Source organism: Rattus norvegicus, chromosome 3 (genome assembly GCF_021556685.1).
Source record: "Rattus norvegicus strain SHRSP/BbbUtx chromosome 3, alternate assembly SHRSP_T2T, whole genome shotgun sequence".
NCBI lineage: Eukaryota > Metazoa > Chordata > Mammalia > Rodentia > Muridae > Rattus > Rattus norvegicus.
In genome coordinates this window covers 8,109,420-8,133,041 of record NC_141536.1, presented here as the reverse complement: position 1 = coordinate 8,133,041, position 23,622 = coordinate 8,109,420, and the positions used below count along the sequence as shown (strand labels likewise).

Here is a 23,622-nt window from a genome sequence, read left to right as displayed (position 1 = left end):
CACTTACTCCCTCTTTTTTGAGTAAATCTCACCTTCTCTGTAATGAGTCAGGGGCATGGTTCAGTTATTGGGCATAGAAGAAGCTAACTCTTTATTGATCTGCTGGCGCTGGCCCTGGCTCACCTCACAGATCCACTCCTCCAAGGCCACACTGAGCACTCGTAATTAGTAAGGTCACTTTCTTGTGGTTCACCTTTGTAATTCCATCACTATGGAGGTACAGGCAGGAAGCTTGTCATGAGTTTAAGGCAGGCCTAAGCTACACAGTGAGACACAGTTTCAAAAAAAGAAAAAAGAAATGCTTCTGATCTGGTCAGAGGTTTCCATAACTGAGGTGTCCTCATGCATGTCTATGAGCTTTGAGTTGGCTACTCTCTCAGTACACTTTAGAAATAGATACTGTGTTTAATAGCTCTTTTCCACCGCAGGCAAGGATATCCTGAAGGATACTACAATTCTAAGAGTGGATGGAGCAGTCACAGTGACTACTACGCAAATTACTACTCTGGCCAGTATGATTATGGAGGTACGTTTAGAAGTTGTAAGCATTAGCAGGGGACTGTCCAACTACCGCCTGTGATCATGCAGCCATGTAGAAGTCATGTTCTGGCAGGTGAATCAAGATCACTTCTCCTTTCACTGTGTTTTTATCCCAAGAGTCAAAGTAATTAAGAATTGTGCACATCTGGAAATGATCGTTTTGACAACTTCATTGAAAAGTCACATTGTACCCATAGCATAGTGTCTCTGTCATATTGACGTGAAGTGCAGTGACTACTTCTAAGACTACCTGGTCCACATGTGACTGACTTCTCAAGAACAAGCTAATGAGGCTGGGCAGAATGCAAGGCCGGCTCCCCAGTCACGCTGCCATGCTTAAATGCTCAGAAGCCACATGAGGCTGACACTCGCTCCTTGGTGACAGCTACAGACTGCTTATTGTGGCAGTTATGGTTACTTGACCCTGCTGTGTGCTGTTTTGCCAGGTCCACGTGCTGTTTCCTTCTGCCTCCCAGGGGCGTCTGTATGAATTTTAAACAGGGGTATTGTATGTAACAGTACCTTGTGTTGGTTATAACATTAGTATTTCTTTTTAAGAGTTGGCTTTTGGCTTTTTTGTTTTTGTTTTTGAGATAGGGTTTCTCTGTGTGTAACAGTCCTGGCTATCCTAGAACTCACTCTGCAGACTAGGCTGGCCTGGCTAGTTCTGCCTGCCTCTGGCTTCTGAGTGCTGGGATCAAAGGCATGGGCCACTACACCCAGCTTATAGTTTGCTTTTTTTTTTTCTTTTTTCTTTTTTCTTTTTTTTTTTTCGGAGCTGGGGACCGAACCCAGGGCCTTGCGCTTCCTAGGTAAGCGCTCTACCACTGAGCTAAATCCCCAGCCCCATAGTTTGCTTTTAATGAAATTATTTTCTTAAAATATCCTGAAACATGAGCTGGAGAGATAGTATAGTCTTAATTAAGATTAACAATTATAAGTATTATTGGGACTGGAGTTGTAACTATGGCATCTAGCTATAAACTTGAAGCCTTAGGTTTAATTCTTCACATTGTAAAATAAACCAAAAAAGGTGAAAAAGAGCTTATATAGTACTCTTAACTCTTGCCTTAAGAGAATGACCAGTGCCTATTCCATCATGGGCAGGAGGCAGGCAGCTGGGCCCTCTGGGTCAGTCAGGGCTTGTTCTCTAGGCCAGGCCTGTCCTTCATTCCTAAGCTGTCCACCTGCTTCAGGGGAGCTGGGTCTTCTGTGTGTGGCCGCCACATTCATGCCTTTGTTCTTCACTGACAGACCCAGGCCGCTGGGACCGTTACTATGGGTCTCGATTTAGGGACCCTCGCACCTGGGACCGGAGGTACTGGTATGACTCTGACCATGACCCATACAGGAAGGACAACTATGCTTACAGTGACAGGTTGGTGACAGGCACATGAATGAAGGAGGTTGGAGAAAGCCGAGGTGTGCTCTTGCTTGCCCTCGTCCTGTCTTTGGGAGTAGTCAGCTACAGTTCTGGAGCTTCTGAGCAGTAATCTAGGGTTTGAAAGAGGAAGCACTGGCCACCTCTCCCTGTGCCCACCTCCAGCTTATGGGAGGAGGACTGGCTTAAGTGTGTTTCTTCCTAGTAGTCCTGGGAGGACCTGAGGGCTGCCTCCTATTTTCTTCTGTCCCTTCTCCATCCTGCCCATAACCCAGGACAGGGACTGCCCTCATTGTACCTGCAGTGTATTCTCTGAGATCACCTGCATCTGAACCCACGATTTGGTTTCTTGTGCCGGGCCTGCAAGGTTAGCTGTAACTCTTCAGGATGAAGACTGCCTCAGGATAGAAGAGGGGCATCGAGCAGTGAGAGCTAGCTGTAGCCTTAGAAAGTTCCTGGTAGTTGTGTGGTGTCCCAGGGAGCTGCCCTTCCAATCTCCTGCCTTGGCCCCCTGCTTACTCTAGGCCTGAGAAATGTGATGATCACTGGAGGTATGACCCTCGCTTCACTGGGAGCTTCGATGATGACACTGAGCTCCACAGGGACCCCTATGGAGAAGAAGTAGACAGACGCAGCATCCACAGCGAGCACTCAGCCCGGAGCCTGCGCAGTACTCACAGCCTGCCCAGCCGCCGCAGCAGCCTCAGCTCCCATTCACACCAGGTGTGCTGGGCAGGCCTGGCAGGGAAGAGCAGGCTTTATGTCTTGGCCTGCACTTTGTCTCTGCCTGGGACTAACAGTGTGCCCACAGTCTTTGTGGTGTTCATGGGTACTTACTTTCTCTGCTTGATCTCTTTCCCAAGAGTCAGATTTACAGAAGCCACCATGTGACTGGCGGTTCCTTTGAGGCCCCCCATGCCCCAGGCTCATTTCATGGTGATTATGCCTATGGTACCTATGCCAGCAATTTCAGCGGTGCCCATGGTTTTCCAGAGTACAGCTACCCTGCAGACACCTCCTGGCCTGCTGCGGAGCAAGGTGCGTTCTCAGCAGTTGAGCGTGCAGCCACCAGGTTGGGGTAGAACAGTAGAGCAGTCAGCTCCTCTCTGCACTCTGCGCTCACTGTCCTGGACGCCATGGCTTGTTGGTACAGGCCGACATTGACCCTTGGATTGACATTTGTCTCAGGGCCTAAGAGCTGTCTGCTTGCCCAGCGTGCATTGTTAATGGGTAATTTTGATTCCAGTGTCCTTTCCAGTCAAGCCTTGGGTGTCTCTTCTCTATGTTCTCACACTGGCTATGTGGGTGAGCGCTCTTGGATCTCCTCTCAGTTCCCCTGAGAGACTCTTGCTCTGATTTGTGCCAGTGTCCCATTCTGACTCTCTCCTGAGTCTTCACCTCCTAAAGTGTCACTGAGAGCTCTCCTGAGTGAAGTATTGGTTAGCATTAGAAACCACTTTTGTGTGTGAACTGCTCAGCTTGTTTGCTCTATGATAGTCTGAGATAGGCAGGCAGGAAGCCTGAGCTGGGAATCTGTTCTAGACGCTGTGAGACACGACCAGCCAGCTCAGTGCTTCTCTTCCTATTTTATTTAAATTCAGTTCCATCAAGACCGACCTCTCCTGAGAAGTTTACAGTGCCTCACGTCTGTGCCAGGTTTGGTCCTGGTGGTCAGCTCCTCAAAGTGATACCCAACCTGCCTTCAGAAGGACAGCCCGCATTGGTGGAGATCCACAGCTTAGAGGTAACCGTGGACCTGTGGTGCTCTGTAACCCATGGCCTTGGAAAAGATGCTTCCCTGAAAGGCTCAGGCTTCTAGGGCTTGCGTTTAAAATTTGAAAATCTCCATTGTAGTTCATGCTCCTATGATTGTATCAAGTGCTTTTACCCTCTGGGCAGAGGGATGGGTGTGGTTCCAGAATTGGTTTTTGTGGCTCAGTCTGCCGGTGGTTCTGACTGCACACACGGCCCACTCCGTCCCTCTCATTGCAGACCTTGCTGCAGCACACACCTGAGCAGGAAGAAATGCGCTCCTTCCCAGGACCTCTCGGCAAGTAAGGTCCCCACTGTGCTGCCTCTCGATGTCTGTCATAAGGGCGGCTGCTGAGTTTGGCTCACAGCTTTGGTACCACCATTCACTGGGTGTTCATTCTTTCCCCAGAGATGACACTCACAAAGTAGATGTTATTAACTTTGCACAAAACAAAGCGACAAAATGTTTGCAGAATGAAAGTTTAATTGACAAAGAGTCTGCAAGTCTTCTTTGGAACTTCATTATTCTGTTATGCAGACAGAATGGGGTATGTTCCCTTTTACTTGTTGAATACTCTCCCTGTTCGCCTGTAGTCCCAGAATCTGTTCCCTGTTCCTATCCAGAGCTGCAGTCAGTGTCAAGCCTGCCATGCAGTGCTCCCTCAGGAAGAGCATCTACCCCATGCAGTGCTCCCTCAGGAAGAGCATCCTACCCCATGCAGTGCTCCCTCAGGAAGAGCATCCTACCCCATGCAGTGCTCCCTCAGGAAGAGCATCCTACCCCATGCAGTGCTCCCTCAGGAAGAGCATCCTACCCCATGCAGTGCTCCCTCAGGAAGAGCATCCTACCCCATGCAGTGCTCCCTCAGGAAGAGCATCCTACCCCATGCAGTGCTCCCTCAGGAAGAGTGTCATGGCCACAACCTGGGAAAGTAGGACAAAAGGGAGGTGTGAGGTTGGGGGTGAGCTGCCATCTCAGCTCTTATGGGAGGCTGAGAATCAGTGTGTCCCTGCCCACATGAAGAGTCAAGTTTCTTTCTTGAGGTCTAACATGTGTTACCTGTTGTAGACCTGGCTATGTTCTGACAGCCTGGGAGTTGTCTTGTTATCTGGCTGGAAACCCTGTTTCTAGTAAAGTCTTATGTTGCTCTCCATCCTGTCTGTGTTAATCCTGTAGACCGTCGTGGGAACAGACATCGCAGAGCTCTTGTTACGGGACCATAGAACTGTGTGGCTTCCTGGGAAGTCACCCAACGAGGCAAACCTGATAGATTTTACCAATGAGGCTGTGGAGCAAGTGGAAGAGGAGGAGTCAGGGGAGGCCCAGCTCTCATTTCTCACAGACAGTCAGACAGTGACCAGCAGTGTGCTGGAGAAGGAGACTGAGCGGTTCCGTGAACTCTTGCTGTACGGTCGGAAGAAGGTAGGTAGCCCTGCAGATGTTTTTTATTGTTTGTCTGTTGGCCCAGGGAAGAGAGACCAACTTCCTCTAGGGAGCAACTGTCGTGAGTGCCGTTCAGTGTCAGTGAAGGTATTAGTAGTGTTTCTTCTGAGAAGAGCCCATGAAGAACTCCAGCCAGCTCAGTTTAGTCATTTAGAGAGCGTAGTTGCTCGTCTGTGTGTAGAACCAGGGTGAAGTCTTCTTACAGACTGAAGCGTCAGACTACTCTTGTGTATTTTTGTTAAAATAGGGTTCTATAAACCTGAGGCTGAAAGTGTGTACAGGAGTGGGAAAGTCTGTATATTAGGGCAGAGGATGTTCTAATAGTGGGAGATAGAGCATACTGGCTCCTAGAGTTCTCTATGGCAGGGCCATCTGATGGGCCCAGAGTTCTCTCTCCTTTACATTATGATCAATTTAGAGGTTCATGGTTTTGGTTTGTTCGGGTCTAAGAATTGAACCAGGCCATGTGCACGATAAGCAAATACGCCCAGCTATAACATAGAATTTTAACTCTGAAATGGGGTCTTGTGGCCCAGCGTAGCCTCAAACTCATCCTCCTCCTGCCCCAGCCTTTAAAGTTCTGTGATGTCAAGTGTGTGCCACCACACCTGACTAGAAAGCTCTTTTTATGAAACAGTCTTGCTATGTTACCCAGGCGGGTCTTGAACTTTTGTGCTCAAGTGGTTTCCTTCTCTCTGTTTCTTGAGTGAGACTGCAGTAGCCCCCATGCCCAAGGAAAGCGCACATGTGGTCCTTGAAATTTTAACATGGAGTTTCACAGCTGGTTTAAATCATATACCCTATTGGCTTTTGTGAATAATTTCTTCTGTTGCCAAGTTTTGCCTCCTAGCCCAAAGTGCCAAATTGTACCAAAGATTATTGGGGTGCTGGGAGACTAGCTTGAGGATGGAGAGTGTCTGCGGGAGGGAACCCATGCTGGTACTGCACTCCACAGTAGTAGTGCTGTCACTCGTTCCCAGCTGCTGTGCTGGGTCCTCACGCAGGAGTGGGGAATGAAGGCAACATGCTTTTCCCTCACTAGAGGGAAAGGGCAGAAGGAGGAGACTGTACTGTTCTCTGTAAACTTTGAACACATGCTCATTGGTCTTACCTACCACAGCCATCTTTTTTTCTGTATGCGCATGACTACTGTGGTTCTATCTGGTCCACAGTAAGCACTGATTATTCACACAAGCTCTGAAATGCATTGCAGGATGCTCTGGAGTCTGCCATGAAAAATGGCTTATGGGGTCACGCCCTGCTGCTTGCAAGTAAGATGGACAGCCGGACACATGCCCGTGTCATGACCAGGTGTGTCAGCTTGAGGTGCACCCCATTCAGTTGCACAGCCTGACTTTGGTACTCAAGTACCTTGCCTCTGCTATGGGGTTTTCAGCTGTGGACTTGTAGGCTTCCTTCCTTGGCTCTTTCTCCGGTTACACTGTTGAGGAAGTTTTAAATTTCATATTGCCTGGTATTCTTTAATACTTCTGTAAAACCTCAGTTGGATAAAGGGCTGAGAATGGGCTGTGGTTTCTTCTTGTTGAACCAGAGGTGGATCTCCCCATTCTCTGTACATGTAGGTTTGCCAACAGTCTTCCGATCAATGACCCCCTGCAGACTGTCTACCAGCTCATGTCTGGACGGATGCCTGCTGCATCCACGGTGAGTGTGCAGGTCCACAGTCCACAGTCCAGTGTGATTTGTGAATACTAAAGACTGACTGTGGAGTGTCTCTGAAACCTATGATTCTTGTTGTTACTTTCTCATTGGGCTTGGCCATCAGGAAATTAAAGGTGACAGTCTCTGAAGGATAAGAATTTGTTTGATGTTCTTCTCATTATAGTGTTGTGGAGATGAGAAATGGGGAGATTGGAGGCCACATCTTGCAATGGTTTTGTCCAACCTGAACAACAACATGGATGTGGAATCTCGGACCATGGCTACCATGGGTGATACCCTAGGTGGGTTAGGTGTGAAGTGGGCCTTTGGCTGTCATGTGATTGACCCCAGAGTCTGACTGTGTGAATAGCTGTGCCAGAACCATAAGAGACATGGCTTTCCTAAGTCTAATGTCTCTGGCACCTTCCCTGAAGCGTTTCCTAGGACTGATGAGATGTGATCGCTTTCTCTCTCTCCAGCATCAAAAGGCCTGCTGGATGCCGCACATTTTTGCTACCTCATGGCCCAGGTTGGATTTGGGGTTTATACAAAGAAAACTACCAAACTTGTTTTGATAGGCTCAAATCACAGGTAAGGAATCAAGTCGAGATAGCAGGATCCATTTTCCTCTAAGAAGCAAATGACCCCCGTTTCTTCAGTTAATCCGGAATGGCCAGCCTTGCAGCTTTGCTACATGATGGGGCGTACTTGGGTTTACTTGCTTTGAGATTTATGGTGCCAGTATTGGCCACTTTTCAAAGTGAGTGAGTAATTCACTTCTTCCACAGTTTGCCATTTTTAAAGTTTGCCACTAATGAAGCCATTCAAAGGACGGAGGCTTATGAGTACGCTCAGTCCCTTGGGGCGCATACCTGTTCCTTACCTAACTTCCAGGTGAGCGGGGCTGTGAGGGGTGGCTTCTTAGGGTTTTGAATTCTCACAAAAGTAATGACGAGGTGTTTTGTTTTGTGAGGTTTTTTTCACTGTTTGTTTAATTTGGTTTGGTTTTTGACACTTTGAATATACAGTTGGTCAAAATGCTATACTGAATAGAGAATTTTTTATATTCTTGTTCTTAATATTTCAGACTATATTTCAAAAGGTTTTATATATAAGGTATTTTTTAATGAGAGTTGTGTGTATCTGTGTGGAGGTGGGTGGGTGTGTGTGTGGAGGTGTGGGGGGGTGAGTGTGTAGAGGTGGGTAGGTGTGTAGGTGCGTGTGTGTACATAGGTTTGTATATATTAGTGGGTAATGTTTATAGTTTGCCCATAAGAAAGCCAGTTGTCTGGACGAGTGGCAGCAGCAGGACATCAAATCTTGAACCTGCTGGCTGTGTCAGAGGGGTCATGGGGAGTGCACGTGTCTACTTTGACACTACACTGTCACGGAGGCTGCTGTGATATACAGCTTCTAAGACCTTAGGGCCGTGGGAAGCCCAGGATTGTGACGTGCACTTGATGGAAGCCCCAGGACTGTGGTGATGCACTTGTCGTTTCAGGTGTTTAAATTCATCTACTTGTGCCGCCTGGCTGAAATGGGACTCGCTACACAGGCCTTCCACTACTGTGAAGTAATAGCCAAGAGTGTCCTGACACAGCCTACTGCATACTCCCCAGTGCTGATTAGCCAGTTGATTCAGGTAGGAGCTTCCAGGGCCTTCCTGTTACCGTCTCGACAACTCTGGAAAGGCACAGACTTCATCTTGCTGGTCTTGGGGGTGATGGGTGGTTCTTAACAAAGAGAGATCCAGAATTTAGATACTTTAGATACTTTGGTGCTCTTGGGTGGCTGTTTTGGACTTTGCATCATTAACAGTCACTGCTTAACAAATTCATCTTGATCCATTCAAATCCTTTAAGGCTCTCAGAGGACTGCATCTTCCCTGGTTAGTTGAGCACTTAGACAGGCCAGTTAGTATCCATCTAAGTGTGAACTGCACCCGGAGCACTCTGACCACTCAGCTTGGCACAACCCACACGCGGCCTTCTTCAGGCCCACTGTGTTGCACTTGGGAACAGTTTTGTTGGTGCCATTTGGCAATAACAAGGACCTCTGTTCTCTGGGGTCTAGATGGCTTCCCAGTTACGCCTCTTCGATCCTCAACTGAAGGAGAAGCCAGAGGAGGAGTCCTTTGTGGAGCCTGCCTGGTTGGTGCAGCTGCAGCACGTGGAGAGGCAGATCCAGGTACGCCTTTTGACAACACAGCCTTGTCCTAGAACTTGGCTTGGAAGCATTTGGTGAGAGGGTTTGTGCCCCTGTCGTTTCCGTGCTGAAGCATCTGATGGGTGCACTGTGACTTGAGAAGTATACACTCTGAGAGTCCCTCCTTGCCAGGAGAGCATCAGTGTAGACCTCTCGATGTGGAGAGTTCACCTGCGCTCACGTGTACTGTTGAGCATGGCTGCAGCTTGACTCTGTTTTCTGTAGGAGGGCACTGTGCTGTGGAACCAGGATGGAACTGAACCCCAGCAGTGTCACATCACATCGGGCTCTGAGGTGGAGCAGCCAGATGGCCCTGGACTCAACCAGCAGGCAGGGCCAAGGGCCGACAACCCTCTCCTGATGCCAAGCACTGAGCCTTTGGTGCACAGCGTGCAGCTGCTGCCCACAGGTGGGACCCACAGCACCCATGTACTTGCTTACTGATGTCTTCTTTGAGAGACAGAACACTGCTGCCAGAATTGGCATTGTGTATACCACGGTGATTGGGATGTTTGGACTTTCTCCTTCTTTCTCTTATGCGTCCCCATGCAGCGATCATGTAAAGTTGCAGAACTTTAGATGCCCTCCTGCTGATGTCATGAATGCCTATGCCCCCTGGCCCTGGCCCTGGCCCCTGACAGACTCAGGGCCATTTAACTGCTTGCTTCCTGTGGTGCCTCGTAGCTCTGTCGGAGCAAGTACCACTACTTCTCAGTCTGCAGCTGCTTCTCCTCATCTTTGGGAAGGGTTACCCATCCCTCCAGGAGATGAGGTCCAGACCTCTCACTCATTTCTTAAACCTCTTTCCTGGCCAGGCAAGCATCTTTTCCGTTGCCCTGTCTCTCATTCTGCCCCTGCTCTGCAGGTATCCTCAACCAGCCTGACAGCAGGCAGTTCAGCCCTGATACCCTGATACCCTCTTACCCTCTATTCCAAAACTCCCCTCCTACCTGGTGTCCCATCCACGCTTGACTCAGACGGCTTCTGGTGCCCACCCTGTGGCCTTCCATCTCTACTGATAGCCACTCCCCACTCCTACATGTTTCCTGCCGCCACACTGGAATTAACCCCCTCGTTTTTCTTCTTCCTGATTCATTTCCTACATTGGGAATCTTGTTTTGTGCTGGGAGATGGAGATCTCACAGCATTGCTCAAGCTGGTGTTAGTTAGACTTGTGGTTTACAAATTACCTAAGCCTCCTGAGCAATTGAGATCGTAGGCCTATTCCCTTGTGTCCAGTGTTGAGCTGACAGAGAGGACTCACTTAGCCAGTTGAGCTGTGCGGAGGATGCCTGCCTGCATAAATGGTCTATTTGACCCTAGCGATGGGCAGAGTGCTCCCAAAACAGCACTGTGCTAGGGGTCACTTGGTGTAGTTTTCAAAAGCTCCTGCCCCACATCACATTTACTGCTGGTCCTTGGCACACCCATCCTGACCCTGAGCTTCTAGGACAGGAACATTCTGCTCCATCCTAGAGCACTGGGGGGTGCTGTTTTTCCAGCTACCTCATCATAAAAGACGCGTGCCTGTGCAGAGCAGCGTATGTGCTTATCATTACTTGCCTGGAAGTCAGCCACAGTGACCTTAGAGTTCCTGTTCTCCACTCTCCCCTACAGCTCCTCAGACATTGCCTGATGGCCAGCCTGCTCACCTTGCCAGGGTGCCCATGTTCCCAGTACCAATGTCTCGTCCCCCCCTGGAGCTGAGTGCTGCCTATGGACCCCCGGGGTCTGTACTTGGCTTCCCAGAATCCTCCAGATCTGATCCTGCAGTGCTGCATCCTGGGCAGGCCCTACCACCCGCTACACCAGGTCTCCAGGAAAGTGGGCCACCACTCCAGGAGGCCAGAAGCCCAGATCCAGGTATGTCTGCTGAGGGGTAGATGTTGTCCCGAGAGCAGAGCTAATTAATTGGTCTTGGTGTTAAAGGAAGTAGCTCGTAGAAGCTATTATCTGGACTAAAAGTTCTAGCATTGCAAACTGCTAAGAGTCTCAGTACGGTTAAAGCGGTAATGTTAGTTTCTGTTGTGGCCTGGCCTCGTGTTACCATTTGAAGCCTAACTGCCATTTAGAGAGTAAGAGAATGGTCCCGGGGCATTTGCGGGCTCTGTCTTGGTGCTGTACTAAAGTCCTTGTGGGTTGCACAAGTCGGGGTGGCAGATGTTTCTCTGGAAGCCAAATTTGATGGATCCTGTGCCTGTGCCTGTCTGTCTGTGATTGCTTTTAAAGCAAGTGGTTAGTTGCCACACACTTGGGAAAGCCTTCCTTTCCCGCACTGGAAAGGGACACTGGTGACTGAGCCCTGGTCATCACTTTGTTCTCAGTCTGTTCCTGGCCAGAGCCCTGCTTCCCTCTTACCCCATGGCAGCAGCTCCAGGACCCAGTCATTCTCTTTTGTTTTGACAGAAATGGTGCCACAGGGCTCACCTGTCAGACACTCCCCTCCTGAGCCCCGTGAAGAGGAGTTTGGCAAGAACGTCGCTGACCTGGTACTTCTATAGCTTGTTGTTGTGTCCCCTGTGAGTTTATTGAGTAGGCACTTTGGCTCCTTGTTCTTAGCCTGAAATAGGAAGGTAAGGAAGGTAAGGAAATTGTTCTTAAATTCGATTCTTACAGAGGAAGTGTTTCTAAGATCATTGGAGCTGAGGCCAGGGAGATGGGTCATTTGTTAAGGGTGCTTGCCACCAAGTCTGATGACCTGAGCTCATTCTCATATGGGAGACAGAGAGAACCAACTCCTACAAGTTACCCTCTGACTTCCACACATGTATTCTAACACACATGCCCTCCAGGACACATTAATTTAAAAGTAACTTTAATTATTCAAATGTTGGTAAAAATGTTGATGGAGAAAGAGGCAAAAAGAGAATCTAGTGTTGTAAAAGCAGTTCCTTTAAGCAGAAAGAACAGCCACCTGTAGTGAAATTCTAGATATAATTCTCAAACATGGAGAACCTTCCAGATGTCTACCCTCACTGTACAATAGAACCTGATATTTTGGTTTCCCTGAAATTGCAGTCACCGTAGCACACAGACTTTGGTACAGATACTCTTCTGTGTGCTCTCAACCAAAAGGGACAGATGGCACTTTTCTTTATAGCTGCCCTGCACTGATGGGTGTTGTCCCATCAGTAGGTGTCTCCTCATTTCAGCTCGCCCGTTCCTGAGAAATAAGCACAGCACAGGGAGCTTCCCTGTGTGGCAATCACGTCTTCACCCAGGGCTGGATCACTGTGAAAGAAACTTTATGTTTATTTGTGTGTGTGTGTGTACATGTGTATGTGTGCATGGGTTCCTATAGAGGCCAGAGGAGGTCACTGAGTCCCTGGAGCTGCAGTTACAGGGATTTGTGACCCACTGGAAGTGAGTGCTGAGAACTAATTGCAAGAGCAGTAAACACTCTTAATAAGTGAGCCATCTCTCCACCCTCTTTATTTTATTTTTATTGTGGTGGGGTGGGGGTAGTGCATGTACCATAGTACATGCACCCTGTGGTAGTCCGAGGAAACCCTGTAGTTTGGTTCTCTCCTTCCACTTTTATGTGAATTCTAGAGATCAAATTCACGGTGGCAAGGTTGAGTTGCAAGTGTCTTACCACTGAGCCGTTCATCAGCTCATGGAGAAAATATTTTAAATTGTGGTATTTTTCTAACAACATCATGCCCAGCTCTAAGCAGTCCCTCCCTCAGGGCATGTGTATACTTCCTCTCTTGGAGTGTGATGCACCTTGCTAGTGTTTGCTGGCTGTGTGTGACATTTCTCTAGCAGACTGGGAAGTTTCAAAGTGCCTGGTCTGCCGGCGAGGGTGAATCCTCTTCCTTGCTCTCACAGTTCTCTGCCCTACTAGGGAGACACAGTCAGCTGTGCTTGCTTACCCCTTCTCTTCCTCACAAGGAGCTCCAGGAAAGCTGGCTTTCATCTTGCTTTGTGACAGGGCTCCTCTAGAACAGCACAGGACTCGGAAACCTCCCCAGTGTGGGATCTTGGCAGCTCCAGTCTGACACGTGCCCCATCTTTGACACCTGATTCTGAAGGGAAGAAACCTGCACAAGCTGTCAAAAAGGAGCCCAAGGAGCCCAAGAAGGTATAGCCCAGTCCTGCAGAGGTGGGCGAATACAGGAGGGAGGCTCAGCACCAGAAGCAGCTTTCCTTGGGAATTAGAGGCAAAGAAGAGACCATTCATTTGTTATAATCAAACATTCGTAAACTATTTTCCCAAGATGTAACATACATGAAATTGAGTGTGTAAAGCATGTCACAACTAGGCAAGTCTGTCTGTCTGTCCGTGTGTGTGTGTGTGTGTGTGAGAGAGAGAGAGAGAGAGAGAGAGAGAGAGTGTGCACATGCGTGTGCGCACCCAGATTGGTGAGGAAATACCCAGGCTTCCTAGAGACTCACTCATAGCCAGTCCATCACAGACAAGCCCCAGTGCAGCCAGAGTAGGGCACATGTATCTCCTGATAGCAGCCAAGCTGAGCACCTTGGCACAAGCTTAGCCCTCAGTGCTCAGTGCTCTTGTACCTGTTGTGACCTTTCTGCATTCTGAGCTGTTGTTTCAGTGATGTGTGAGTCCTTGCATGGTGGCTGCAGGTCCTTCATTTGATGAGTGTGTGGTACACATCCTGTCTCAATCTGCAGACCAGCTTTTTGTTCTTGATGACATTTTAAGTTCTTCAATTTTAAAAAAAAAATTATGTAATTTTAAATTACACGTGCATGTGTGTATCTGTATGGGTGCCTGCAGAGACAGAGAGGGCCCTGGAGCTACAGGTAAGGAGGTTGTGAGTTGCCCAAAGTGTGTGCTGAGAACCAAATCTTGTCCTCTGGCAGAGCGGTCTATGCTCTTAATCACGGAACCATCTCTCTCCCGTAGTTCATCATTTTAAGAAAGTTCAGCTTATCAGATACCCTTCATGATAATTTTTTGAAAATACACACAAGTTTAATTTTTAAAAACATATGAAGGCTGAGGATAAAGTTCAGGTGTACAGCACAATGCCTGGGGTTCAGCCCTAGTTAGTACAGGGTAAACAAAACAAAACAAAAAAGAAGCCCAAGATAATTTTAGGGGCTAGAGAGGCAACTCAATCGTTAATACATGGACTGTTCTTGTACCGGAGATAAAGTTTTTTATTGATTCTTTGTGAGTTTCACATCATGTCTACCAGCCCCCTTATGCCTGCTTGCTGCCCTTGCATTCCCTTCGCCAACATAAAAACCACACAAACAGAACAAGCAGAACAAAGTGTAGAAAGCATCTGGTCATGGACAGATGTCCCACAGTAAACCCCTCTGTCCTCACATCTTCACTTTTGAATGTTCATTGAATGAGTCATTGTTCTGGTTCAAGGTTTCTGGCTTTTGTGACACTGTTGATATTGGCTCCTCATTGAGACTCCTCCCAGTTATCCTGTTGTTGCACTGTGTCTTGGAGATCTTGCAGCTTTGGATCAGCAGAACTAACCCTTTCACTGGCCCCAACAGTTGATGTAGATTTTGGGATTGGCCAACTCAGAGCCCTGGATGGGCCTGGGTGGCAGCTGAGGTGCCCTGCCCACTGGCTCTCCCTCACCAACAACACCAGGGCCAGCTCTTCAGCTCAGTGCTGCTAGACCTCCCAGTGCCGCCATCCACAGGAGGCAGGGCCAGCTCTCCCGCTCTCCTGCCCTGGGGGCCAGCTCACCCACACCCACACTTCCAGAGCCAGCACCACTGTGCTGCCCAGTCGAGGTGCGGAGCCTGCTCTCCCAAGTCCTGTAGCTGGCAAGGAGCTGGGTGAGCTCTCCTGCTCTGACACTGAGGACATTTTAAAAAGGAGGCCATGCCTGGTGTGGCGATGCATGCCTTTAATCCAAGCACTGTGGAGGCAGAGACAAGCTAATCTCTATAAATTTGAGACCAGTCTGTTCTGCTAGGAAGTTTCCAGAATTACGTAGTAAGATCCTGTCTAAAAAATAAAAAAGAGACCAAAGGTGATTGACTGAATGAATATCATAGGCATCAGAGCCTCCCGGAGTCACTGTTTCTCACCTGGGTGCCTGCCATTCAGGGGCCAGCTAGTAATAACCCCTGGGCTTTCCATCCAAACTGTGGTTCCTGAATGATACACCTCTACCATCTTATCATAAAGACTCTGCAGGACCCAGAACACCCAGGAAAGCTCCAACTATAATTCTGATATCTTCAAGGGGCTAGCTGATGGTGGTGTGTGATTTATGCCAACACTCAGGAGGCAGAGGCAGGCAGATCTCTGTGAGTTCAAGGCCAACCTGGCCTATAGAGTGAGTTCCAAGATAGCCAGGGCTACATAGAGAAATCCTGTCTCAAAAAAATTGTGTGTGTGTGTGTGTGTGTGTGTGTGTGTGTGTGTGTGTGTGTGTGTGTCTGTGTGTGTCTGTGTGTGTCTGTGTGTGTCTGTGTGTGTCTGTGTGTGTGTTTTTCAGGACATCCAGGGAGCAGGAAGTAGGAGACCAAGTAGACAAACTCACATCTCTTCCTCACCCAGGGTCCCTTGACATGTATGGCAGGCCGCTCTCAACTACCTATAACCCCAGTTCTAGGGGATCCAATGCCTCTGGCACCTACTCATGTGCACATACCCAACACATACAGATTTTTTTTAAGCCAGGGGGCGGTGGCTCAGGTCTTTAATCCCAGCACTTGGGAGGCTGAAGCAGGCAGATCTCAATGAGTTTGAGACCAGCCTAGTCTATATATTTTCAGGTACATTCAAACCCCTTTGACTTGTGTGGTCAAAGCATCCAGATGAGCTCACCCTCTGTGTCCCATGACGGTTGACTGCTCAGCCCCGTCCTCCACCCACATCCCATCTCTGGACACAATGCTTTCCATTTCCTGCTGGGCTCCTCTCACTGGGAAGTGGCCTCATGTTTTTCTGCTGATTTTATTTAGACCGAGTCCTGGTTCTCTCGCTGGCTGCCTGGGAAGAAAAGGACAGAAGCTTATCTACCAGATGACAAGAACAAATCAGTGAGTGTTGTCCAGATGTAGCAGTCGCTTAGTAGGGTGGATAGGTAAGGATGGCCCGTCACTGCTTGAAAATGCAGTGTATTAGGATTCATACCAGACCTGAAAAAGAACATTCTCTGAAGTTGTGAAGTGTCTAAATCAGATTCTAATTCTTTCTAGTTTCATTGGACTGAGTTTTTTTCTTTTAAAAATCTTGGCAGATTGTTTGGGATGAAAAGAAAAACCAGTGGGTGAATCTGAATGAACCGGAGGAGGAGGTGAGCAGTGTCTTTAGGCCCCTGTTTCAGGGGAAGATGCTTGCTTTATTCCTCATCACCTGGGCAAGGCCTCCCTTTGGAGAGTCCTCACTGGTCTCCATCATGTTAAAGGCATTGCTGAGCTGTCTCTCCCTCTGCAGAAGAAGGCTCCACCCCCACCTCCAACATCGTTCCCCAGGGTTCCCCAGGCGGCTCCCACTGGGCCTGCAGGACCACCCATGGCCTCCGTGAATGTGTTTTCTAGAAAAGCAGGTAATAATAGCTACAGTGAAATCAGAGGCATCTGTATAGAACATGGTGCTATGACATCCAGAGCTCAGTCAGCTGTCGTGATGCTTACGCTGTCCGTGCTAGGGAGAATGCATTTCTACCCTTGAGAGAAAAGCCCAGTTACCCAGTACATGAAGGGATCCAAGTTTTCTATTAGTAAATATGCAACCCGTGTGCCTGGGTAAAACGGAAACTAAGCTCATAGTCAATTCTGCTATGGGTCTCATTAGTTCCTCTGATTCAGCATGGATCAGGTTGGTTGGATATTGGAAGTCGCTCAGTGCTCACCGGAATTTGCCCCCTTCTCATTGGTAGGTGGGTCCAGAGCTCGCTATGTGGATGTTCTCAACCCAAGTGGAACACAGCGGAGTGAACCAGCTCTTGCTCCTGCGGATTTCTTTGCTCCTCTTGCCCCGCTGCCAATCCCTTCTAACTTATTTGTACCAAACCCAGGTATGCAGCTCATGCGTTAGCCCTGCTTCTTGATCCATTTCCATCCATGATCCTCTGGCCCTCGTCTTCTTAGAAGAATAACTGGGCCAAAGTGCAGAGGACCGAAGGCTTGTATATACGTCTTTGGCAATTGGACTTTCCTCCCTGAGGGTCAGTGGTTGAACCCTGCCATGTGGACTGTTACACAGAATGTCCCAGAGATTGGGCCGGCGTGATGACTTGATGCTCCCTCATTCACAGATGCAGAAGAGTCACAACCTGCAGATGGGACTGGCTGTAGGGGACAGGCACCAGCTGGGACTCAATCTAAGGCAGAGCCCACCCTGGAAGCCAAGGTATATATACAGTGCTGTAGGAAGAAGGCGAGGGGTTCCCTGTGTCCTTCAGGATTCCTTTGCCCTCTGCAAATCAGTGTCGGGTGTGACCAGGTTGACAGGTCGCACTGTTTGTATTTGTTTGGTAGAGTGATTAGAAGGTGAATCAAGGACTGAGGAAGGCGCTCAAGGTTCAGTTTGGAAAGAGGAAAAACTAAAGGCAGATGGTGGTGACGGCTGGTTAACAGTACAGTCCATTAATGTTTCTTGCTTTGAAGTGGTATGGGTGGGAATTGTTAGTTGAACATATTTTACCCAAGTTTTTAAAATCAAACAAAAGTTAAAAAACAAAGAATCAGGTAGCAGTGAAAAAAGTAAAGAAGGGACGAGAGCAGGGGACCCCGCCTTATGGAAGCCTCCTGGTCTGGACCCCATACAGTTAGAGGACAATAATGTGGGCTGTACACACGCTTGTGGGCCATGCCAGCAGGACAGTGGGGTCCTGGGGAAAACACCTTCCATGTGACCTCTCACAGAGGTGCCAGGGCACATCAGAATAGTCTTCAGGCTGTGTGACTACAGGAACAGGCAGTTTTCTTTTCCCTAGGTATAAAAGCTTAGACTCTTTGGGATTGGAGCGTTCCACATTTCACACTTTATATTTCCTCATAGGTGGTAAGCTCTACAGTATCAGCCCCTGGGCCTGAACTCTCACCCTCCAAACCAGCAGATGGCTCCCAGGGAGGAGAGGTAGGGAGCACCACTGGTGTATGAGTGCAGAGAGAGAGAGAGAGAGAGAGAGAGAGAGTGTGTGTGTGTGTGTGTGTGTGTGTGTGCGTGCGTGTGCGTGTGCGTGCGTGTGCGTGCGTGTGCGTGCGTGTGCGTGCGTGTGTGCGCATGTGTTATGTGTGCGTTTGTGTATTATATGTGTGCAAGAGAGGAGGTGAGGGCATGCATGTGCATGGGTGTGTGCATGTTGCATGTCTGGGGTGTGTGGGTGTGGTGGGGTACTCTGGCTGGGAATGGAGGCTCGGGCAGCTCAGTGCACTGCCCCATGATGACTCTTTAGAAGTATGTGCAGTGAGTAGGAGAAGAAAGTGCAAGATGGAAACACTTAATGTGTTTGAGTCATAGTAACATTTTAACTTGTATGATCACTCTTGCTCAGGAACTGAGTCAGGGTGGGGCTGACATCATCACCTTCTAGCCAGGTCTCCCTCACAGTATCCTAAGCGATTTCAGAACTTTGAGCTGTCACAAAGTATGAGCTAAGAGCCAGACAGATTTTTTTTCCCTTCTCCCAGCGTAATGATGGTTTTCTTAACCAAAACTGTGGGGGACATTTGAAGCTACCTCTGGCTGTCTTCATTTGAGTGACGTTGACTGTAATGGCGTCGTTAAGCTTTTAAACCAGCCGGCAGCTTGGAGCAGTGGGGCATGCTGATCTTCATGTGTGTATCTGTGTGTGTTCTTGCTGTCCATAGCTCTCGCGCTGTAGCTCTCTGAGCTCGCTCTCACAGGAAGTGAGCCGGCATTTCCATCAGGTACCTGTGGCTGGTGGCTCCCTCCACGGGGCTGGCTGTGTAGCCCCTGTATGTCCCTTAGAGAGTCTGTCATTCTCTTTACTTTGTCACTAACCCCTTGTGTTAACCAAGCATCGTGTGGGCAAAGATGCAGTTTTCCTTATGAAATGGCCTGGGTTTGTGATGCTGTCTAGATATGCTGTGGTAGACTTGCCTCACAGGGTTCAGAATGCTCAAGGGAGCTCCCTAACTCTGCTCCTTGTGAAGTGGCCTGACCCTACCATGCTATCAACATCTCCTGAAATAGGGCACAACTTGGGAAGAAAAATTTCTCCTTGCTAATGAGGCTTGAGGAAGTCTGTTTGTAGACAGTAGAAATGTGGACGTGATAGCCATCATGTGGCCTAACTAGAGGAGACAAGGGATGCTTTCATCTTGTGTTTTGGAGCCAGGCTGTGTCCAAGCTTTCAATGAAAAGTCTTAGGGGGCATTTCTGACTACCCATGGCTCTAGAGCGGCACAGTGTCCAGGCCTCCTAACTGCTTGACCAGCACTAATGAAGTCTCCTCCATGTCCCGCACTCTGTCTGCATGTTGTTCAGATTACTTTGCTGCATGGTGCTTTGACTTTGGCTGTGCCATGACCCATCCAGTAGTGAAAACAACAAGTGTTATCAGAGCTGCCTGTCTGTCTGTCTGTCTCTCTCTCTCTCGCCTATTTGGAGCACTAATGGTCCTTTCTGAGGTGTGGCTTGTATCTACTGCTGGGACAGCAGCTGCTGTGACACACTGGCTTGCTGAGGTCCTTCTCTCTGTTTCACAGGCTCCTGGAGACCACTGTCCTGCAGGGGCCACTCCTGGTGGGTCTGTGCCCTTTTACAACCCTGCGCAGTTGGTGCAGGTGAGTGACCTTTCCCTGTGTTCCCACAGCCCCAGCTTGCCTGCTCACTGAGGCTCCTTTGTTCCCTGGTTGTTCATTTGGGGGTTTTGTTTTGTTTTCTTACTTGTTTTTTGTTTGTTTGTTTGTTTGTTTGTTTGTTTGAGACAGGGTTTCTCTGTGTAGCCCCAGCAGTCCTAGAACTCACTCTGTAGGTCTCTCACTTGACTTAATCTGCATCCTCTGTTTGTCTCGTAGTCCTCTCACTGCTTTGGGCTCTTCCATTCAGGGCTTTTGTTTTTGTTACTTGCCATGACTAAGGGTTGGCTCCCACTATTGCCAACCTCCCATGCCTGCTCAGGATGCATAGCTTCCCTGAGTTAGCCATACATCACAGGCTCCCCACCCAGTCTTCTCCCTCCTGCCGCCGCCTCCTTCTCTTCTCCTTAAGAGCAGCTCTACCAAGGAGAGCCCTGGTTTGGGATTTTTCATTGTTTCATTCCTGATGAATCCCTCCGTCTGGGTGACTTGGGGCCTCAGCACTTGACTCTTTTTTTTTTTTAAATATTTATTATATATACATATATACACACACACACACACATATATATATGTATATGTATATGTATATGTATATGTATATACATACATACATACATACATACATACACACATATATATATATATATATATATATATATATGTACACTGTAGCTGTTCAGACACACCAGAAGAGGGCATCAGATCCATTACAGATGGTTGTGAGCCACCATGTGGTTGCTGGGATTTGAACTCAGGACCTCTGGAAGAGCAGTCGGTGCTCTTAACCGCTGAGCCATCTCTCCAGCCCAGCACTTGACTCTTAAAGACCCTTTGGGTTGAGTGTTTGCTGGGTGCAGTTTTCAGATAGGAGTTTTATTCAGATCAGAAGTGCCCACTCCAGGTCTTCCCTCCGTCTCTGAAGACTGGGATGGCATCTTTGCTCAAGGATCTGTACACCCATTCCCCCAATCGTGCTCTTGTGTACCTGTGCCCAGGAGAGGCTGGGATGTGCTGCATAATTTCTCTCCTTCTCTCATCTTTTGGAGAAGTGTAGTCTGGCTTCTGTGGGGGCGGGATCTGTGGAGGGCATGAGCTCTAGGCAAGCATCTTTATTTTGGGGGACAGGGACTTAAACCAGACACTTAAACATGCTAGCAAGTACTCCACAGATTGAGATGCGGCCCTGGGGCAAGCAGCATGTGTGGGCTTGTTGTGTTTGGTTTTGTTTTTAATCAAAGGACAAGCAAGCAAAGTTTATTTATTTAAATTTTTATTTTATGTGTATGGCTATTTTGCTGCATATATAGACATACCATTTGCATACCTAGTGCCTACAGAGACCAAGAGAAGGCATCAGATCTCCTGGAAGTAGAGTTTACAGATGGTTGTGAGTCATCTTGTGGATGCTGGGAATTGAACCCAGGTGATCTGGAGGAGTAGTAATTGTTTGTTTATTTTTCATATATGCCATACAAAGTCTATGGAGTAATAAAATAGTTCTTTGAAGCCAGGAAGAGCCAAAATGAGTTATCTGGGCAGGTATCTTAACATTCTGAGTGTGATGTTCTCAGCCCACTCTAACAGGGACCTTGCCCTCAGCTGTGCTAGACCCAGCCCTGGTTCCTCTCTGTCTAGTCCTCTTGAAGGTCTTGGGATCCTGTGCTAGGCTCTGAGCAGAAGAGGCTGCTGCCAGCGTCTTTGTCCATATTTTCAACTATAAGATCTTATTTTTTTTTGACCTTGTAGTTGAATAGTTCTGACAGATTTCTTGGACTTGATCCCAGTAAGGTTTAGTGAGGGAGGAAGAATATATGCAGTGCTTTCTCGTGGCATGCGGCATCCCTGTGCTTTCAGGAACAGAAAACCATAGGCCACTAACCACCCTTGGACTCAATGAACCCTTAGCGGGCCCAGCTCTGTAGCACTAATTCAGCTCTTGTGACCTTGACAGAATTGGCAGAACAAAAATAAATCATGTCTGCAGTGCTGTGGCCTAGCAAACGCTGAGCAGCAGAAACTTGGCCCCTACAGAAGGTCTTGCACTTGAAGCTAACATCTAAGAGTTTGCCCATTTGTCAGTCATCTGCAGATTTACCCTGTAGACCCATCCTGCTAAACATTCTCTGGGCATGAACACATGTAGGTCATTGCTGTTCCTTTTGTTCCAGGCGTCTGTCACCTCGGGGACTTCAAGGCCAGGAAGGATTGGCCAAAGAAAATATGCGGCACTGAACTAGGATTGCTGCTGGATTCTTACTTGGCACCCTGAGAGGATTCGATAACTGTTCTTCAACAAGAACCAAACTAGCTGCCTCAGGTCCTGCGGATCCCAGATGGGCGTGGCAGCACTCAGAGCCGGTCATACTGTGTGTCTCCCTCCTTGCAGCCTATGTATATGAATTATTGAAAAATCAATTTCAAGGTTTCTTTCAGATGCTGGATAGAATGAATCTAATTCAAAGTCTTTTATGTAAAAGAACGGTGTTTCTTTTTTAGTTACTTTAGACAAATTAAGGTTTGAGTCACTTGAGAAAACCCCTGAAGAGAGGCTAGACAGGGCTTCACTACAGGAGAGCACAGTTCCTTGGAAACCAGGGCCTCTCTCACCTGAGAAATGGTGCAGACCAACCAGGGCCCCTTAGGTTGCTGAGAGAAGAGTGACTACTTGCCTGGAGAGGACTGACTACTGAGCTGCCTGGCCTAAGAGGAGCCCCAAGCTGCAGTGGGCAACTATGCCCTGTCCTGTGAACCAGGGAATACATGCCAGCTCCTCTAAGGGCACCAGATGGCCAAGGCTCACAGACTGGGAGGGAAGTGGTTACAAGGGCATGTCTCTCAGAGAATTCCCAGCCTCACTCCATTTTCTGTGGCCTGATTAGAGCTGGGTGACTTTTACTGCTCAGAGCTTCCGGTCATGGACCAGTCACTGGGCAGAGTTCCAGGGAGCTGACATGCTAAAGCTGCTGATCTGATTAACCAGGTCAAAAACTGGATGCATGCTGCAAAGTCCTGCCCTTCTAGCCAAGGGTTTGTGTGAAGCCTTCTAGCTGACTCATGTCACCTGCAGACAGCACTTAGAGACTTGGTGGTATCTTGGAGTGGCTTACGGTGTCCTAGCAGATACTCTGGAACCTTGCATCTCTACCCCAAAGCCCACCAAGGACCTTGAGCAGCTACTCACTGACTCACCCATATCACTTCAAGGAGCTGCCACCACGTTCAAACTCAGAGCTTTAAGGCTTCACTGACTGTTCCTAAAACTATCCTTACACTCTAAAGAGGAGGGGAAAGAGATTTAAAATATTTATACAAATCAGCAGGTAATTTGGGTAGAAAACATAAATGGTTTGTTATTAAATTTAGAAATTGTAGCACATGGAATTATACAGCCCTTCCTGGTTTTCTGGTTCCCCACATCATCTAGGGAAGGAAGACTCACAGAATGGTTTCCAGAATGTTCCGTAGATGAGTGTACTTGGAGCCTCCTGTTCCTGTCATTAAGAAAGGCCTGTCCCTGGGTCATTAGCAACGTGTTTCCTTGCTGGGACCAGGCAGGACCCTTGCCTCTGGTGCAACCTTGCCCAGGCTCTGTGTTGACTGCCAACCACTTTTGATTCAAGAAGCTTCTTCCCTGGGAGCTGCTATTTTTCCAAAATTCACATTGTTAAATAAAATATTTTGGGCTCTCGAGTAACTTCCTTTGTGGCTTCCTCTGTATTTTGAGGGTCAGGCTAGCAAGATCTTTAAAGTTGGTAGAGCCTTGGGTAGCTATTGGCTGTGACTCCTGGTGTCTGGGTATGGCCTCTCTGCCTGGCAGGGCGGGAGCTCGTGTGGGGGCGTGGCTTCCAGGCACGGGGCTGCGGTCCTCCGGCCGCTGGGAGGCGCTGTGGCAGCGGTATGATCTTGGGCCGGG

General features: G+C 48.4%; 1 protein-coding gene across 11 annotated transcripts in view; it reads left to right on the top strand.

Annotated features, from left to right (window-relative positions):
- The window catches only part of Sec16a (SEC16 homolog A, endoplasmic reticulum export factor), a 35,446-nt gene extending 12,043 nt beyond the window's left edge, over nt 1–23,403 (top strand). For 7 of the 11 annotated variants that reach the window (XM_087645585.1, XM_087645581.1, XM_087645584.1 and 4 more), the window contains 28 exons: nt 429–526; nt 1,795–1,918; nt 2,446–2,644; nt 2,785–2,959; nt 3,523–3,665; nt 3,914–3,975; nt 4,083–4,221; nt 4,851–5,096; nt 6,331–6,428; nt 6,701–6,782; nt 6,964–7,081; nt 7,259–7,370; nt 7,568–7,673; nt 8,281–8,421; nt 8,853–8,966; nt 9,210–9,393; nt 10,602–10,847; nt 11,391–11,473; nt 12,919–13,068; nt 15,897–15,974; nt 16,175–16,231; nt 16,372–16,483; nt 16,817–16,954; nt 17,195–17,289; nt 17,941–18,018; nt 18,753–18,812; nt 19,614–19,691; nt 21,878–23,403. In XM_087645585.1, the coding sequence (XP_087501711.1) occupies nt 429–526; nt 1,795–1,918; nt 2,446–2,644; nt 2,785–2,959; nt 3,523–3,665; nt 3,914–3,975; nt 4,083–4,221; nt 4,851–5,096; nt 6,331–6,428; nt 6,701–6,782; nt 6,964–7,081; nt 7,259–7,370; nt 7,568–7,673; nt 8,281–8,421; nt 8,853–8,966; nt 9,210–9,393; nt 10,602–10,847; nt 11,391–11,473; nt 12,919–13,068; nt 15,897–15,974; nt 16,175–16,231; nt 16,372–16,483; nt 16,817–16,954; nt 17,195–17,289; nt 17,941–18,018; nt 18,753–18,812; nt 19,614–19,691; nt 21,878–21,946 (3,385 nt within the window). In that variant the 3' untranslated portion in view covers nt 21,947–23,403. 11 annotated transcript variants of the gene reach the window in all.
- The last annotated feature ends 219 nt before the right edge of the window (nt 23,404–23,622 follow it).